Raw genomic sequence first — 20,041 nt, forward strand, 5'->3', positions numbered from 1 at the left:
TTTAAAAAAGAAACTTTGAGACCCTTAAGGAGAGGAGAGACGGTCCTCAGTTCTCTGGGACAGTTTCAATCCAGGTAGGAGAGATAGAATAACAAAGCCTTTACAGCGTGTAACCCACTCCCCAATCAGACAGAAAGATGCCTTCATCCTTTCCACTGTTTGATCTGACCCAGATTCCAAGGGTCATAGACGAGTGTAACCAAACACACTGTGCCAGCCGCTGACTGTGTTGTACTTTGACCTGTGTCATTAATCATTGTGAGAGGCCCAACATGCAAATAACCCTCTCAGACATCGAAGTGAGAATTACTGCAATCTCCCACAGCACCTTTTAAAGTGAAGGGCATGATGGTGATGCCATTGGGTGTTTTAGAAAAGTCCATCTCTCACCCACCAATTTGGACTCCCCAACGCACTCACGGTCCTGCCAGCTGACGGGGCTTGCATGACAGCTTGGCTCGGTTGGTAGCACTCTCACGTCCGTGTCAGAAGGTTCAAGCTCTACTCTGCACATAATCTAGGCTGACACTTCAGTGCAGTACTTGAGGGAGTGCTACATTGTCGGAGGTGCCATCTTTCAGATGAGATGTTAAACCGAAGCCCTATCTGCCTGTTCAAGTGGATGTAAAAGGTCCCTCGGCCAACATTAATTCTTTCAACCAACACCACCACAACTAATTAAACTAGTCACTAACTCCACTGTTGTCTGTGGGACCTTGCTGTGTGCAAATTGGCTGCTGCGGTTGCCTGCATAACAACAGTGTCTACACTTCAAAAGTACTTCACTGGGGACATCCTGAGGATGTGAAAGGTGCTATATGAATGCAAGTTTGATCTTTCATTTTCCACAAGGCTGTCACCAGTCTACAGGAACAGGTTTCAATAGCATAACTGGCAGGAGGCAGTTCACAGGCACAAAGCTTCAAAAATACAACTAAAAGGAAGAGGATTACATAGAATTAACAGCACAGAAACAGGCCATTCGGCCCAACTGGTCTATGCTGGTGTTTATGCTCCACACGAGCCTCCTCCCTCCCTACTTCATCTCAACCTATCAGCATATCCTTCTATTCCTTTCTCCCTCATGTGTTTATCTAGTTTCCCCTTAAATGTATCGATGTTATTCGACTCAACTACTCCTTGTGGTAACAAGTTCCACATTCTCACCACTCTCTGGGTAAAGAAGTTTCTCCTGAATTCCCTATTGGATTTATTAGTGACTATCTTATATTTATGACCTCTAGTTTTGGTCTCCCCCACAAGTGGAAACATCTTCTCTATGTCTACCCTATCAATCCATAATTTTAAAGGCCTCTATCAGGTCACCCCTCAGCCCTCTCTTTTCTAGAGAAAAGAGCCCCGGCCTGTTCAGTCTCTTCTGATAGTTATAAACCTCTCAGTTCTGGTATCACCCCTGTAAATCTTTTTTGCACCTTCTCCAGTGCCTTAATATGCTTTATGTAATATGGAGACCAGAACCGTGCACAGTGCTCCAAGTGTGGTCTAAACAAGGTCATTTAGAAAGCTGCTTAAAATCTGCACAGACCACGGATTGAAATCGGGACTACCCAATGAGAGTAACTTAAAAAATATCAAGAACCAGGAAAGGCCAATGACCCCCAACTTGGTTGAACTCGACCCTAATATTCCAACTGGCCCAGCTCAAGGACATTGTCCACATGGCCCAGTAGGGACCAGATGGGATCACTTGCTCACTAAGTCACAGGTTTCCTTTAAATGAGGGCAGTGCCCCTTTAAATATTCCCTCGGTTACAAACAAGGATTCCTTTCTCCCCGTGTTTGGCTTACCTCATGCTACCGTGGAATTTCTTGTACAGTGCGGAGACTTCAAATGTCAGCTATCTAATAAAGTTTGCTTTGAATTAATGATACACAGATCACTGTAGGACGTGAACAGCCAATGGCTTCAGAGTTTATTTATGCCCAGTACAAAATCTTGGATCAATATTTCTGGGACATCGCTGCCCCCAACAAACAGTTCACATTTTGCCGTAAGATCTACACAACGTTCCAAGGCCCAGAGATGGCCCAAACTATTGGGGGGGGGGGAGGGGAGGGGAAGATTACAAGGGCAATGAGCAGAACCAAAACGATGAAGCAGATGACCCAAACCTTATAGTGGGCAAAGGGAGCTATTTATCCACATGGGAGATCCAACCAGAAGTCAGATATAATTTGGTTCGATACAGAGTAAAGCTCCCTCCACACTGTCCCATCAAACACTCCCAGGGCAGGTACAGCACGAGATACAAAGTTTGTGGGATCTTGCTGTGCGCAACTTGGCCACCACGTTGCCCTACATTCCAACAGTGACTACACTTCAAAAGTAATTAATTTGCTGTGAAGCAGGTTGGGACGTCCTGAGGTAGTGAAAGGAGCTTATATAAATTCAAGTTCTCTCATTACTACTCTGTTGGGATATAAAAACCGACTTTAGTGGTGCAAATACAATGAATCGGCACTCAGATTCAAGGGTTGGGAGAGGGTGCAGAGGAGATTTACTAGAACGGTGCCAGGGATGAGGGACTTCAGGTACGTGGAGACTGGAGAAGCTGGGATTGTTCTCCTTAGAGCAGAGAAAGTTAAGGGGAGATTTGATCGAGGTGTTCAAAATCATGAAGGGTTTTGATAGAGTAAATAAGGAGAAACTGTTTCCAGTGGCAGAAGGATCACAGATTTAAGGTAATTGGCAAAGGAGCCAGAGGTGAGATGGGGAGAATTTTTTTTAACGCAGCGAGTTGTTCTGATCTGGAATGCGCTGCCTGAAAGGCCGGTGGAAGCAGATTCAATAATAACTTTCAAAAGGGAATTGGATAAATACTTGAAAAGGAAAAATTTGCAGGGCTGTGGGGAAAGAGCAGGGGGAGTGGGACTAATTGGATAGCTCTTTCAAAGAGCCAGCACAGGCACGATGGGCCAAATGGCCTCCTTCTGTGCTGTAAGATTCTGAGAGATCACTGTCCCACACACTTAAACCAAACCAGCAGCACTCTCTACACTAGTTGAGCCTCAAGGACTGGTGACAGAGTCCTTCTCGCTGGTGTAGAGTGTTGCTGGAGAGGTGTCAACATCTCTACTACACCTCGGACAGCAAATACCTCTCCGCGTTTACCCGTCACAAGTTCCAGCTAGAATCTGCCATCTTCTTCTGTGGCTGGCAATCACTAATCGAATCGGGCCAATCTGTGGCAATGTGCCACTGTGACCTCCCAAATTCCACCCAGGGATAATTTAATAAGAGCTTTGAAGATTCTGCCGGAAGTTTTAATTGTGCTCCACTCACCCACAGAGTTCGAATTGCTCTGACAGCGTTGCTCTGTGTTCTAGGAGGTGCTATTACTGTTGCCACACACTAATACCACCTACAGTTTTTTTTTAAAGTCTCATCTGACAAAATGTGGTCACAAATGGAAACAAATGTTTTGCTTTCGTTTAGGTGCTAATGTTTAAATGAGGCAGCAGCATCACAACCAAGTCCAAAGCAGGTATTTTTTTTTGGGGGGGCGCAGTTTGAGGTCTGCTTTGCGATCAAAACTCAATTGAAAACCTGAATCATCCACATTAAGTGACCTGAACATGAAGCACAGAAACAAGTGGGAAGAATGTTCTTTTTAATTTGAAAAAAAAACTTTCTGTATTCAGTTTCTCTTAGAAATTTCTGGAAAGCCCATTCAAAAATTGGACAGGTGGCAGCCCATCAGCCCCAGCTACTTCCCACCCATTGTAACATCTGGCTGTGGAGCACCAGGGGTTGAGATTGGGGAGTCCAGGGTTACCATCTCCTCTTAGCTGGTGAACAGCACAGGGAGAATGTAAAAAGGAAGAGAGTCTCTATCCTCAGAATCTTACCATTCAGCCCATTGTGCCTGCTCTTTAAACTATCCAATTGGTTCCACTCCCCTCCTTCTCTCCCCCCCAGCCCTGAAAATTTTCCCCCTTACAAGTATTTATCCAATTCCCTTTTGAAAGTTACTGAATCTGCTTTCAGGCAGTGCATTCCAGATAGTGACAATTTGCTGAATATAATTTTTTTTCCTCATCTCTGGTTCTTTTGCCAATTATCTTACATCTTTGCCCTGATTACCAACCCTCCCACTGGTTGAAACAGTTTCTCCCTATTTACTCTACCAAAACCCCTCCATTTTGGACGCCTATTAAATCTCCCTTTAACCATCTCTGCTTTAAGGAGAACAATCCCAGCCCCTCCACATACCTGAAATCCCTCATCCCTGTTGCCATTCTGGTAATCGCCACTGCACCTAAGGCCTTGACATCCTTCCTAGAAAGGATTATTAACTGCATTAAACTACTTCCACTATCTCACACTACACTGCAGCGTTCACCTGTTAACATGCTTAGATGAGAGACTGTGGGAGCAAGAGACTTAAATTAGTATCAAGAGTAATAGAGTTTAAAAATGTTTGTGTTGGCTGGGGTTAGAATGTAAATGATGGGCAGAATGTTATTAAACCAGATGGATTATACCTGACAGCACTTGAAAAGTAAAAAGGAGCAGAGAGATTAGGGAAGGAATGGATTTGGGAGGGAGGAGAGTGAAAACAAAAAGACACGGGCTAAGGAGGAAAGGGAGAGAGACAGAGCAAGGAGAGTAGTGAAGGAATGGGGAAAGGAAGAACAGCAAAGTGGAGTGAGGAGAAAGGAGAGATAAGTTAGTGAAAGTACAATGACTAGAGGTGGAAGATGGAAACAGAAGGGAAAGTTATGTGGGATAGAAGGGGAAAGGAGAGATAGGAAAGAGGGAAGGTGCAAGAGAGCAATTAGCTGATTCAGTTTGGACCTGGGACTTTGAGCTTGTACAATTTGGACAAACAGCAGCTGATCAGACAAGTGTCAAGTACAGCAAATAAGAAAAAAAAAAGCCAACATAAGTATTACATGAATTGTTTTGAAATAGCCCAAAATGGACTTGGAACAATTGAGGATTTGGTAAGCTTGATGTCTAATCACTGCAGAACAGCAAATCAACAAAAACAGAATGCTGAACTATAAAACAGAGTATAAAGTACAGACACCATGTTAATCTGTGTGTGCCTAGCCAGACCATAGCCCAAGTATTGCATGTGGTGCTCATCAAACGCTAAGGAGACTGAAGTTCAGGAGGTGGAGAACCAGGAGGCTGATCCCCAGTGTCAGGGAGACTGAGCTACAAGGAAAGTTGGAGAAACTTTCTAGCCCAGAAAAGGAGGCAACTGAGGGGAGACCTTATAGGACAGCACTGGAAAAAAGGAAAATTGAGAATGTCACCTTGAACTAAACCAGTTAGAAATGGGCACAAAGTAGGAAAAGGTAAATTTAGAACTGATGTCAGGAGGTATTTCTACAGAGTGACACAGAATTAATTTCTCATTTAAACAGCAGAGTGATGTGATGAGGGGGCAGGGAGGAACGGTCAGGTTTTCCCAGATGGAAATCAGTAATTGATCTAATGTATCTTTCAATTCCACATTTGGCAGAGTTGGATTTGAAATGAAGCTCACCACAGGGGGAAAAATCCTGACATCTGCTAGAGGAATGAGCTACAAGTCAGAACTGGCCCACAGATCTCACAGCCAAGTGTTAAAGAGTGTGACAGGAATCTTCCAAGTAAACCCAAGATTCCTCCTTGGATATTGGAACGTCCTGTACAGATGCATTTCTGAACAGTCCTCAGATTTATGGCATTTGCTGGATAATTGCAATTTTCACACAGCTACTAAGAAATGGGATTCAAGACCCTGAATAGCTGACTTCATTATTTACAACTTATCACTGTGATGAGAGAGTTAGCAGTGTGCAGAAAATGCTCCAGTTTCCACAGTGACATTAATATCATTGCACGTTTCCTTCCATCCTCTTTCAGGAGTGCAGCGAATGCGCCACTGGTCGTGTTATCAAACCTTGCTCTTCAACAACAGAAAGACAACATGATAGGTAAACCATTAGGCCCAACTGAGCCAATTCATCCAGCACAAAATACCTACATTCCCATCGTGTCATCTAACAGCCTAAGAGGAGTCTAAATGTTTCACCTCCACTTCTCAGGAGGGAGATCACTCCCAGTGTTGAGTTGTTCTTTAGTACTTATACAATGTACTGAAGTTATCAGCTGGCCCCTCACTTGGGTAAGGAATTCTTCTAAAGGGATATTTCTCCAGTGAGCAAGTGACCTGATCACTCAAAAATATAACTGGACCAATCAAGATATTTTATTGCCCTGATCCAAGGACTCAATTTTGCAATAAAACTCCAGGTAGCCTGTTCAGATAGATTGCACTGCTGGACTAGAGTAGGTTTTTGGTTGAATGAGCTCAAACACAACCATCCATGTCTTTAACAGACATGAAAAGGCTGAGACTCACTCCAAGCCAGAGAACATTGAACTGTCAAACTACCTGGTGTTCAGAGTCAGTCACAAAACTAGGCCATTGAATGAACACAGTGCACAATGAAAAGCTGCCACAGCACAAAACTTCAAAATGATTTCAGTGAATGAATCAATTATGTAACTCAAAAGACAAGTGAATTGTGCACAATCTTTAGATTTCCTCAAAGTAAACTTTATTCAGAGATCACAAGCAAGCCTGAATTGGCCATTTTGGGTTGTCAGCTTAGTGACTTGTCCCCCTCTTCCAGTCAGCTTGATGTATTTTACAAAGATTTAATTTAAAAATGACATTTGGATAGTGAAGTAAATTAGTGCACCAATACTAAACAGGAAATGTACAACAGTGCAGGAATAAATATTTCTCCAACAAACTCATCCAGACAGCTCTTTAGTCTGTCCAAGTGGAAACATTAACTAGTGTACCTCAGGATTAATCTGTCCCCAGTTAGAAGGTGGGCAGTTTTAAGTGCCAGGAACTCTAGGCAAACATTGCTCAGATGCTGAACTGTGACCCCCCCGACCCCCCCCACCTCAAAACATCATTGAATTACAGGAGCAGTTCTCCCTCTTTAGGGGGACTTGAGATGAATAGGTAGATGTGACAAGACTAATGGCCTCATGGCCCCCATTTGTCCTCCCCTCTGGAAGGAGGTAGCCAAGATCAGATTCTGCTGACTCAAGTCAGGGATCAGTTGCCTGATCCAAAAACAAACCCATCCATAGCACCCACACTGCATTTTACACCACTCCTAGTAAACCTGTTCAGGAGGTCCTAATGGCAGCAGCCATGTAGTTAAGTTTGAACTGAGGTCATTCGGTCTTGGTCACTCCCTCCCCTCCAAACCCCAGGTACAAGTAGTCTCCAATTACTCTCCTTCCTCTATAGGGTGCAGAATGGGCAGTCTTTACTCAAGACATGGGTCAGGAGTAGGCCTTGGTTCCTGCAGACACAAACAAAATGTAGAGATACATGGGGTTGTTTAAGAGGGGCTAGAGGTCAGTCCTCTGCCCCCATATCCAAGGGGAGGAACATGTGCTCTGGGCATTCACCCATTCTTCTTCCTGGTTGGCACAGGGGTGTTGAGTGCAATTGGCAGTTGAAAGTCCTGCAGGAATTTGCACTTTAGAAAATCTAGAGCCAGGGTTGAAGAATTGGAGGCCAAGTGTGGAAATCAAAATATTTATTGTTGGAGAATTTAATAGATTTTAAAAACCCTGCAAAGAGGGTCAATACTGGCATTTCAATATTGGCATCAGTGGGTGAATACCCTCATGCCTGAGGTAGCAGCATGCCACATTGGAAGCAGGCAGCCAATGAGTGGCAATTAGAGAGGGACGATAACATACAAGTTACGGCTCAATTTTTCCCACAGGGAAGCTGGGTGGTAGTTATTGGTCTCAAGTTAAATCCATTCCAAAAGGGGGATTAGGATTGATCATTTAACCAAATTAGAAGTGTAGAAAGGAATGGTAGGTCCTGGTGGGACTGTGCTATAGTTTGTGAACAGTCATTAGCAAAATTAGTGAAGACAGACCAGCAAGTCAATGTAGCCCAGGGTAGACTAGTCTAGAGACTCAGCAGATAATATTCAAAAACATGGTTACACCCAAGAGACCCGAATGGATGGTCAACAGTAGGAAACCTATTCTGGCTACAGCTGATTTAGAAATTGAACAGATAGAAAGGGGAAAATGCTGAGCATGTATCCCAAGCCCCAGCCAGGTCAATGGCCAAACCATTTTGAAAAAGTTATTGCCTTGTTAAAACAAACAGTTTTTGCCTAGCTCCTCAAACAACTCCCAGCACAAAGCAGCCTTCTAAAATGTGGCACCAGTTGTACCCACTCATCCCCAAAAAACAAAACTTCTTCCACTGAAGGGGTTTGAAGTCCCACAGCAGCCAGAGTGAAATGGTGAATTTGTCAATAATCAAATTTCAGGGCCTTCACCCTAACACTGCCTTCCACAGTGAGGACAGTTATGGTATCCATCCAAGAACGGTTAGGGAACTCCAGAAAACAGTCATCGCTCAACTTGATCTCAAACTTGTCTCCTTGGAATGTAATGGAAAGCTGTCGAGACAAAATGAGAGGCAAGGTATCAGTCAGAAAGGGAAACAATTACATATAATGTACAGCACAGAAACAGGCCATTCAGCCCATTGGTCTGTGCCAACATTTATGCGCCACATGAGCCTGCACCCACCCTACTTCATCTAACCCAGATCAGCATAGCCTTCTTTTCCTTTTCTTCACCCACCCCCCCCATAAATGTATCACTTCCCCTCAAAGACATCTATGGTGTTCACCTCAACTACTCCACGTGATAGTGAATTCCACATTCTAACCACTCTCTGGATAAAGAAGTTTCTCCTGGAGTTCCTTATTGGATTTTATTAGTGACTCTTTTCAGGCTACATTAGTAGTTTTGCACCTATAAAAGTTTTCAAAAAACTGTATAGGAGGGAGAGGTGACATTTTTAAGTGGATAAAATTGAGCCTTTTAAAAAGTTCCCAATTCTTGGAACAGTTTATTCCAGATCATGTCAACTTTCTTGGGCAAGGGTGGGGGGGGAGGGGGGTGAAAGGAGTTGTGTTTAAGAGGGAATTTTCTGTCATTCTACCCAGCATTAGTATCAAACTATTAGTACAAAGGACATTCCACCTACACAGAACCAACTACAGACACTCAAACAAAAACACCTCCACATCAAACATAACTTGCATTTATATAGCATCTTTAATGTAGTAAAAGAAACAAAGGCATTTCACAGGAGCATTATCAAACAAAATTTGACACCAACCTACAGGAGATTAGGACAGGTGACCAAAACCTTGGTCAAAGAGGTAGGTTTTATGGTGAGTCTTAAAAGGAGGTGCAATTCTGGAGCCTAGGCAGCTGAAAACACAGCCTTCCACAGTGAGGACAGTTATGGTATCCATCCAAGAATGGCTAGGGAACTCCAGAAAAGTCATCACTCAATGAAAATGGAGCAATGAAAATTGGGGGAGCAGAGATCTCTCAGGATGTAATGCTACAAACCTGTATTCAGATGAACAACAGCTTTAAAATTTGTTTTACTAGGAGAGTGCAAACACCACAGATAATGCCACTAGCTGCAGTAGTGACTTTCTCTAGACATGCTAGAGGAATTCACATTGGCCAAATCAACACAACTACAGGAAGTTTCAGTTTAAACCCTTAGTGCCATGCTTCAGGTAGCTGGTCCAATCAGGGTCTCTGTTCTACCACCTAGTATATTTCAACAGAATCATCTTCCAGGGGAGATCATTGGTTACAGATACAAGCCAAGAGAGTTAGAATTATTAATTGACTGGGGAAAAGAGCAGTGAGAATGAGGAAGTTTTGAGACAAATTTCAATAATCAGTAACAGTTTTTTTTGGTGGGGGAAGGAAGGAATGGCAGAAAAATAGCTTCCACAGGCAGAGGGAAAAACCCAGGAAGAAAAGGCAAAAAAAGTTTTTGAAATGTTTAGTAGAAAGTGGAACATAAGTAGAATAGTTTCAGGCAATTTTTTTTTTCACACTATTCAATGAGATCACTTACTAAAAAGGGTATGGGGATAGGGGACTAGGTAGTTAGAGCTAGCATAGACATGATGGACCGAATAGTTCCCTATGCGGTTTGTCTGGACCAAAACCCTCAAGCAGCCAGTCCAGTGGTTTCTCAACCTTGCTAGCAGCTCTCACGTCAAGTACTGAACGCCCCCTTTGCATCTGGATCAGAGGATCCAATGCCAATTCCAGATTTTTTTGCTGCTGAGTTTAGACATGCAGAAGCAGTGTTTCCCAGGCCAACCTCATTTCAGTTAGAGTAGCCCACAGCATGCTACAGATACTCAGTGGTTGAATTGGGCAACTCTGAAGTTAGCCCCAATTCGTGTAGGTTTATCACTGGCACAGAGCAGGGTTAAGGCTGGCACAGAGCACTAGAGACACCACATCCCCACTCATTAAGGCAGGCCCAGGTTTTAAAATGACTGTGCAAACCAGGCTACAAGCCAAGCTCCACACAAGTTAAATGATGGAAAAGACTGCCACCTAGTGTGGTGCTGACAAGACAGTCAGAACTGAATTAAATCCCTCATTGATAAGAACATTTATCAACCCTGTTTTAGTAGACGACACTATCTTCAGTTGATACTGAAGCTATAACTGCTCCAGCCCAACAATCCCCCTCATTGTCACCTTACAGGTAGGAAAACCAGCTCCTCCTGCTATCAGAACAAAATGGAGCATCAAGCTAATCTTGCAACACAAAAAAAGTGGCAAACACTTGTTTCTGGATTTGCCAACAAGTTGTCTTGGAACAGGCTTGAGGGGCTGAATGGCCTACTGCTGTCCCTATGTAGGGGTGAGGGGGATTTGAATCAATACCCATTCAGCTTCACATCAGGCAATTTATATACCAGACAGTTCTGCAGTTCAAGCAACAGCCTCTCCACTGTAGTGGAGCAATGTTCCCTGAACAGTCACCACTGAGCTACAAACAACTTCCTCGCCATGTCAAGACTGGTTTCACACCCAAATACTTTCTTCAACAACCTCAATTATCGAACTTCTTAACTGGTCAGTCCTGAGGACTGAATTCCCCCACCCACCCCCAAACCAGCCATCTCTATTCTTCAATCTTGGACCCTGCACCTGGTTTCCTCCTCCTAAATTTTAAAAAAAGGCACTGAGCTGCTCACTTCAAGTAACAAACCCAGAATACTGCTGTGGTCAACCTTACAAAGCCTTCACCCTTTGCCTGGTGACAGATTCCACTGGACCCCAAATGGTGAAACATGTCCCTCTAATAATCCTTCAATTAAAGGGCCCTCCACTTGCCTCTAATCCAAGACAAATCCTAGTTATACCACTTCACTGAGAAGAGGTGCCTCCAAGATCAGAGGAAGACCAATTAGCCCACTTTAGTTCATCCATCAAATCTAACTGTTCCTGAAAAAGGATTCCAGGGTTTTGTCTCCACTACTCTATTCCATGGACTGAAGATAAACTTTCCAATATCAATCCTCAATTTGACATCTACTAGTTTGAACCCATGGCCCATTCAATTTAGTGCGAGGTCATTTTCTAGATCTACCAATTATCATCTTGTACAACTCCTAAGCTCACCTCTCCACTTATGGTTGAAAAGTGGAAGTTTCTCCAGTCATTGCCCACTGAGGGACCAGCCTTATGGCTCTCCCGAGGAAAGATTTTCCAGAACACTCCCAATTTAAAACAATTATTTGCATTAGCAGTTTTAAAAAAAATCATTGTCCTGTGGCATTGGTTTTCAAGTTACAACTGAAACCTGAGCCAAGCAGTACTAGTGTTAATAAAACTAAAGAGCTGTACTGTGAAGATCCAGCAGATGGCAGCCACTCACCAAGAATAAAAAACAGGCAACAGGAATTAGACAGTAAAATGTAAAGTAGGTTAACAGGAGTACAAGGCAGATGATAATCAACCTTCCGAGGCAAGGCCAGTCATAGTTAGAACCCAGTTTAAAGTCTTACATTTGGTAGTGTAAATTGACCACCCAGTTTTAGATTTAACTGCTTGTCTCCCAATACGATCCCTACACAAGTCAGTAGGCAAGAGGCCCACTTCACAATCACTACTCGGGAGCCACACAAAAGCTGCTCATGTGGCAGCTGGAAGGGAAAAGAGGCATTTTATTGCCGTTAGCAGTCATCAATAGTGCAGAGAGAGTCAGGAATGAAGGATCAATTCAGCTGGGAGGCTGATGTGTTCAAGCTGCAGAACTAACTCTACTTGGGAGACTGCTCCACTACACAAGAGGCAATCATTTACTTTATGGGGCATATCCCAGAGTGCAAGTGGCAGCACAGACAAATCAAGCAGTGGCAGCACATGGTCAGGAAGGTAAGGCTCTGACAAGCCTAAAACAGCCAAGTTGCTGGGCTTCACTCATTCTTCAAATCAGACATTCCCAATCCTGAGGTTGAGCTCACTCACTGCTTCCAGTTTACACATGTACCAGAGTCAACCTTACACCTTCTAGTGGTGATTGAAGTCCCACTGATTGAATGAGAGCTGGTCCACAGACTGTTACAGGAAGCCTCGAGGAACTGCAGCCTGTATTAGGACACCATCCTCAATAGATATCAAAGCTACAACATCTTCAGCACAGCAATCCCCCTTATTACCACTTTACAGGGAGGTAGAAAGACTCAACTCACTTGATGCTGCCATTTTGTTCTGGTAACAAGCTAACCTGGTTTCTATTATAAACAATAAAAGTGGAACGCACTTGTTTCTGGATTTGCCAACAAGTTGTCTGTCAAGTGTCTGACATGAAAGCAGCCTTTCCCTCCCCCCCCCCCCCATGTATTATTCCAATATTGCTTTAGGTGGACAACACATGAACTGGTCACATTTACATCACAGCCTCCATACTCACCTTAAAGACTTCACCCTTCTCAAATGGGAAGACCTCCTCTCTCTGCTCAGTACACCACTCACCGGCCTCTTTACTGTTACAGACAATCACTCTGCCATCGGCATGATCATCAAACCGAGGGTTAAAGTGCAAAGCTATCTCGGAATCTTTGCCCAGATTAATTGCAAACCTGCAAAACAAGAAAAGTGTTCAAGGGTCATATGCCATCTTACTCTAAGGAATCCAAGAGAAATGTAGCCAATGGGATTGCCTTTTTCATTCTCAGTATGTGGGCATGGCTGGCATTTATTGCCTTGACAATTAAATGTCTTCTTAGGCCAATAGAGGGCATTCAGAGAGTCAGCCACATTGGTGCAGGACTGGAGTTACTTGTAGATTAAACCAAGGCAAGGATGGACAGATTCCCTTCCCTAAAAAAGGGATTAGTGAACCAGTTGAGTTTTTTTTTTAAAACTGCAATCCAACAGCTTCACAGCTACTTTTACAAGTACCAGCTTTTTATCTCCCCAAAACCACTTTCAAAATTCTTGAACTACCCACGGTGGGATTTGACCCCTCGTTCTCTGGATTACTAGTCCAGTAACAGAAACACTACCCAGTAGTGCCCTCTGACCAATAGTGTACCATCAGGATAGACAACTATCAGCCAGGTGGAATGGAAAAGTCACCCTTCACCTCAACCAAAGGGAATAATGCAAACTTTAACAGTGACTGCACTTCAAAAGGACATCTTTGGCTGTGAAGCACAGATGTCCTGAGGTAGTGAAAGGTGCTATATAAATGCAAGTCTTTCTTTCATGCCTCAAAATTTAAAAAAAATCCACTGGTCACACAAGCAAGATCCACATTGTATTCAACCATCCCCAAACAACCATGATGCAAGGGTGAATGGACAATTGTACATTATCCCTACCTTGATAGGGTACAGTGTCCACCTTACACTATCCATCCAAGATTCTACTGGATGGAGGAGAAAAACCATCACATCATACAAGAATCTTTGCCAATTTTCTCTTGAAGCCCTCAGTTCATGTTGGGGAAATAGTTCCAGGGATTATAGACTTCTGGTATCTCCCCAAATAGTATCTTGTGTGAACTTAGGCAGCAAGTCTCAGAAGGCTGAGACACTGCATTTGTATCACAGCCAAGTCCAAAACCACTAGTGCATGTGATTGGAATCCAGTAACTCCTACTAGCAGCAGGAACTCCAATTTCTGCTCTTAGTCCAGGGTGCTGAGGCCAACTGGGATTTCTGGTGCAGACGGTACAGCTGCACACTTCCCAGCCAAGGAATAAAAATGCAACTTGTAGAAAAACACCAAGGTGCTTCACAGGAGCACAAGACAAAATTTGACACCAAGCCAAAGGAGATATTAGGACAGGCAATTAAAAGCTTGGTCAAAGGTAAGTTTTAAAAAGGAGCATCTTAAAAAGACAAAGGTTTAGGGAAGGAATTCCAGAGTTTACAGCCAGGACAGCAGGAGGCAGTCACCAATGGTAAGGGATGCATGAGAGTCCAGAGTTGGAGGAATGCAGTTCTTGGAGAGTTGTAGGAGGTCAGAGGTAGGGAGGGGGAGGGGGGGGGGGGGGGAAGGGGCCATGGAGAGAAAGCAGATGAGAACTTTTAAAACTCAATTGAATTAACTCTTACCTGTCTGCTTCTGGGTCAATAAACCCTTTGATTTTGACAGTGTCACCAACTTTCATGTCAACATTCAGCATTTCCAGAACCTATTAGGACAGGAAACAGATGTTGAGAGAATAGAGTGACAATGGATCAAACATTATATAGGAGCCCAGTTTAAATACAACTATTTTGGGAAGGACTCAGCCCTTAGGCCCTCCTACTTTTACTATCGACTGAAAAAACCCCACAAAATTCGAGGAGTGGGGAAAGAAATATGAACGCGCAGCGACTGCTCGAGTAACCCCACCCCTTGCAGGGCCCGTCAAAGCTGGTCACCTGATCTGGTGCACTATTCAGTAGACAAGGGCATCATCTTCATGAAGGCATATTTAAGTTTAACAAATGGCCTTCAAACTGATGGGGTGGGTTAAAACCACCTCAGGAACCCAAAGCAATAGTACAATCGCAAAAAAAGTACAGAAATAGCACTACTTGAGGCATTGTAGATCCCATGGAATCTTGTGGATTCCTGGGAATGAACAGCCCAGTTTGAAACTCTGCACAAAGCATAACATACAATTAAAAGTACATTGTAATGACCACACTGCCCAAGGAGTCTGAGAATATTCTGGAAGATCAGGCCCCTTAATAACAGCAAAACATCAGGCAGGAAACTGTTGAATCTAAAAGTTCTAAAGATAGAAAAAGTCTTCTTCCAAAGAGAGTGGGTGCTGGCACTAAACTCAAACAGAACCACCAACCAAGCATAATGGAATTTTAGCACATTTAAAGATTTATTATTCAATTAAACCACAAAGGTCAAATCAGATAACTCCAAACTATTTCAATGCAGGTCTAGAGCTGGTCTCACTACAGGAAGAACTCTCAGGTCACAGCAAGTATCAAATATAAAAAAGAACAGTTTCTGTTGACTAGTCGAGCAGTGATTGGAGATTATACTCACTGCTAGTTTTCCAGAGAACTGGCACTTTGAAACAAGGCCTCGATGAAGGCTACAGGGAGTGCCTCATCTGCTAACTTATTTCAACCCCAGCTCACCCAGTATAGAGCAGTTTACACAAAACACATTCAGCTCCTTAAACAAGGTCAAGCTAAACATTATTGACCTGCAGAAAGGTTCTCAAAGTTTCACAGCAAATCTTTGGATTCACTTACAAAAATGGAGCATGCTCCCTGCCCTTGGATAACTTGTCTCAACTAAGATACAAAAAAAGTTACTGTACCCAAAAGTAGGCTTTAACCTCAGAAGCTGCAACACTCAATTCTCACACTGGCTCAAGGGGAAGCTACTAATTTAGTGTCATTAGGCTCACCCTTACAAGAATATGGGTTTAGTTTCCACAAGCATAAAAAAGGAAACTTCCATTTCCTACATGGGAAAAAGCACTGCATGCTAAACAAAATGGCAGACTAAGGTGTTGACTGTTTCAGCCTTTACTCCCTGCCCAGCGATAATGGCAGATCCAAGGCCACAAAAATACTCATCGTTTTAGGGTCAGTTTCTATTTCACTCTTACATCCTGGCTCCCAGACACATCCAATTTACACAAGTCAAGAGCCCATGGGTTCTGGAAGCTGATGGACCCAAGACACAGAGCTCAGAAGAACATGTCCAGGTCCTCTGGCACAGGGGGTAAATTCTGTTAAGAACATGGATTTGCAGAGGAGGGACAGGGAAAAAAGTATCAGGTTTGAGAGAGAGGGCCTAGCAATCCCACAAACAATAAAAAGGGAACAACCAAACTCCTTCATGCAATCATCCACAGGAAGTTATAATGTGCAAAAGAGGACAAAGGGCAGTGCAAAAAGAGTGTATTTTGGTCTTATTTCTGCATCAGGCATAAACATTAATGCTTTTAACTAATCAGATATCATAAAAACTCAAGCAACAATCATCCCTTCCCACCAAATTCCATCTAGTTCCCATTTAATTTTAGGTTGGGGAAAAACTGGCAATTTCAAAACAAGTCAAAGCAGAACACCCAAAAACAATGGTTTTAAAACTGGTGTGAAAGACCACCCTAAACTAAAGCCCCCACCCCCCAAAACACAGACACTCCCTAAAGCCCCCCCAACCCACCCCCAAAATACTGACATTCCCCAAACCCATCTTCCAACAGGCCAGTACCAGCTACCCAAAGGAAGAGCAGTTTTACCAATGCATAAAATGTTTGGGAATATATAGAGCAAATTAAACATTCCAATTGTGCTGATTTTGTAGATACTGTGTTTAACTTTAACAAGTATGCCTGGCCCCAGATAAATAGCTTTACAGACACCTCACAATCTCAACAATCCCCCCACCCAGGATCCATGGACCTCAATTTAGGACATTGTCTCAGTAAAAAAAAAATCTAAAGTTGCCACTTTATTCTGTACAGTGGTTACTACTTAAAGCCACACAAGTTGCAGGAATCAATCTACTACTTTAGTCCCCATCCTCAAATCACCCAATTTTCCTCCAGCCAACCCCCAGATCCACAGGCCTACTGACAGTGAAGATTGCTTAATGTTGGCTGGAATTACTACCTTTGCATGAGTGACTGGTTACTGATACACACACAAAAAAAACCTTTAAAAACCCAGCAAAATCACCACCTACAAGTTACAGACCCCAATGATGCACATACACTGTATAGTTTCATATCAGCTGGCCTTAGATCACTTCTTTGAGACAATGAGGGGCAGCTCAGGCATAAAGCTACACCCAAGCTTGTATCAACCCAGTGACAGCTTAATACTCACACACTTCATGGTCCTTGTCTTTTTTTTCCTCTTCCTCTCTCTCAGCAAACAATTTATAATCAGCTTCCTAACAAACCATGTGATACAACTGCTACAACCACAGATTGATATCTTCACCTTAGTCAGCTGATTACACATGACTGGCACTTAAGATGGGCCAATCAGCGCACTTACTCTCAGTTGGCCCCTGCCCATTTGTTCACCCTATTGAGGCAACACCCAATCAGGCTGCGAAGGAGCTGCCAGTACAATCGGATGGGATGATGCTGTTTAGAAAGCAGAAGGGGTTGGGGTTTTGTTAAAGGGATATGGTCTTAAAGTCACTGCCTATTTATCTGACAGAGTTTCTGCCTCAGTAATATTTTAGGATGACTTGTTTTTTTCAGGGTGACGAGAAGCACTTTGTACCAACAAGCTGCATTTATACAGCGCCTTTAACATAGTAAACCGTCCCAAGGCGCTTCACAGGAGCGATTATCAAACAAAATTTGACACCGAGCCACATATTAGCCATATTAGGACCACGAGCTTGGTCAAAGAAGTAGGTTTTAAGGAGAAGGAGAGAGAGGCGGAGAGTTTAGGGAGGGAATTCCAGAGCTCAGGGCCCAGACAGCTGAAGGCACGGCCGCCAATGGTGGAGCGATTAAAATCGGGGATGCGCAAGAGGCCAGAATTGGGGGAGCGCAGAGATCCCGGAGGGTTGTAGGGCTGGAGGGGGTTACAGAGATAGGGAGGGGGCGAGGGCCATGGAGGGATTTGAAAATAAGGATGGGAATTTTAAATTCGAGGCGTTCCCAGACCGGGAGCCAATGTAGGTCAGCGAGCACAGGGGGTGATGGGTGAACGGGACTTGGTGGGAATTAAGATATGGGCAGCAGAGTTTTGGATGAGCTGCAGTTTATGGAGGGTGGAAGGTGGGAGCGGCCGGCCAGAGTCTGGAGGTAACAAAAGCATGGATGAGGGTTTCAGTAGATGGGCTGAGGCAGGGGCAGAGACAGGCAGTTATGGAGGTGGAAGTGGGCGGTCTTGGTGATGGAGCAGATATGTGGTCGGAAGATCATCTCAGGGTCAAATAAGACGCCAAGGATGCGAACCGTCTGGTTCAGCCTCTGGTAGTGGCCAGGGAGAGGGATGGAGCCGGTGGCTAGAATCATTTGCCAGATAAATGAGACTGTAACAGAGGGATTAGATCTCTGCTCCTCCAATTCCAGCCCTTTGCACATCCCCCACTTCCCATTGCCCCACCATTGGCGGCCGTGCCTTCAGCTGCCTAAGCTCTGAGCTCTGGAATTCCCTCTCTAAACCTCTCCACCTCTCTCTCTCCTTCTTTAAGTCGCTCCTTAAAACCTACCTCTTTGACCAAGCTTTTGTCCCATTATCTCCTTATGTGGCTCAGAGTCAAATTTTCTCTCATTCGCTCCTGCGAAGCGCCTTGGGATGTTTTACTATGTTAAAGGTGCTATATAAATGCACGTTGTTGTTGTTGTAGAGGTTTTTTTGGGGGAGGTAGAGGAGATAATTTAACAATGATAACATTGTGAATGGTTTGTCTGGGCTTGTGTGCGCGTGTGTGTTGAAGGAACGTGACTACCTGCGAATACATGGTCGATTTTTTAACCGCCCTCTAAATCGGCCCAGCGAGCCACTCGGTTGTAACCAAACCTGCTACCAAGAATAAAACCAGATGGCACCACACGGGCTGCAGCGGTTCAAGAAAAAGGCCCACCTCCACCTTCTCAAGGGGAAACTGGGGATGGGCAATGAATGCCAGCCTTGCCAGCGATCCCCACATCCCGAGAATGAGAGATTCAGGGTGATTGTAGGACTGGGAGGAGGTTACAGAGATAGGGAGGGGCGAGGCCGTGAGGGGATTTAAACACGAGGATGAGAATTTTAAATTTGAGGCGTTCCCAGACCGGGAGCCAATGTAGGTCAGCGAGCACAGGGGGTGATGGGTGAACGGGACTTGGTGCGAGTTAGGATATGGGCAGCAGAGTTTTGGATGAGCTGAAGTTTATGGAGGGTGGAGGCCGCCCAGGAGAGCGTTGGAATAGTTGAGTCTTGTAAGAAAATTGGAACTAGGGAAAAATTGACATTTTTTTCTTAATGCTACTAACCATCATGCTCTGCAGGCTGTGCAGCTTATCTTGCTGAGTGTGCGGCTTATTTTGCTGAATTGTAAACTGTTAATCTTTGACTAGTGACTGACGCTTGTCACCCTCATTGTGAGGCACGGCAGCTATGTGGTAAAAGAGGAACGATGATCCAAAGAGCAGAATAATGATCCAAAGATAGCGATAAGACCAGCACTGTGACAAGATAACCAGACAAGTGCAGTCAAACAGACTGGACTCCTTGAAAAACAGCCTTGCGAAAGACCTTGTGGTCAGATGAATAATGTTAAAACAAGCTGACCATCTTGAATTCTTTGAAAAACAACTTTGTTAGTCTATAAGGGCCTTATGAATATTGTTCCAAATATGGTGTGAGCTTCCTGCCATTTAGCGAAGATCACCTAGCTGTCAGAAGGCTACCTCACCGTCAGAAAGCTCGAAACGACCACGCCGCCAACTTAATTATGAACTCTGCCCAGAGATCAAATGGGCCAATATTGTTTTGATCTTTGTTGTCTAATATTTGATTCCTTTACATGTTTGATTTGACTCTTAATAAATGAGACATTGATTACCATTTGGGGTCACGTCCGAATCTGTTACAAAATGGCGACCGCGGCAGGACGTGACCAATCACGCGTCTAAAAGAAAATACATTTAAAAATCGACAGACTTAATTTGTCCGCAAAAAGCCG

The 20,041-nt window shown here is 43.9% G+C and overlaps 1 protein-coding gene across 1 annotated transcript; it reads right to left on the reverse strand.

The window, feature by feature from the left end:
- Window positions 1-6,556: 6,556 nt before the first annotated feature.
- On the reverse strand, window positions 6,557-17,336 carry LOC137305493 (galectin-1-like). The gene is made up of 4 exons (XM_067974341.1): window positions 17,233-17,336; window positions 14,491-14,570; window positions 12,840-13,008; window positions 6,557-8,478 (listed from the first exon to the last, which is right to left on the reverse strand). The coding sequence occupies exons 1-4, from the start codon at window positions 17,239-17,241 to the stop codon at window positions 8,329-8,331; spliced, it is 408 nt and encodes a 135-aa protein (XP_067830442.1). The 5' UTR covers window positions 17,242-17,336; the 3' UTR covers window positions 6,557-8,328.
- Between the last annotated feature and the right edge of the window lie 2,705 nt (window positions 17,337-20,041).

The sequence above is a fragment of the Heptranchias perlo genome, chromosome 40 (assembly GCF_035084215.1).
Source record: "Heptranchias perlo isolate sHepPer1 chromosome 40, sHepPer1.hap1, whole genome shotgun sequence".
Taxonomy (NCBI): domain Eukaryota; kingdom Metazoa; phylum Chordata; class Chondrichthyes; order Hexanchiformes; family Hexanchidae; genus Heptranchias; species Heptranchias perlo.

Excerpts from the sequence above, each read along its gene's own strand:
- LOC137305493 (XM_067974341.1), bottom strand. Across the intron at positions 13,009-14,490 it reads ATTGACCCAGAAGCAGACAG|GTTTGCAATTAATCTGGGCA; the intron begins GTAAGAGTTAAT and ends CTTGTTTTGCAG. Across the intron at positions 8,479-12,839 it reads AGAAGGGTGAAGTCTTTAAG|CTTTCCATTACATTCCAAGG; the intron begins GTGAGTATGGAG and ends TTGTCTCGACAG.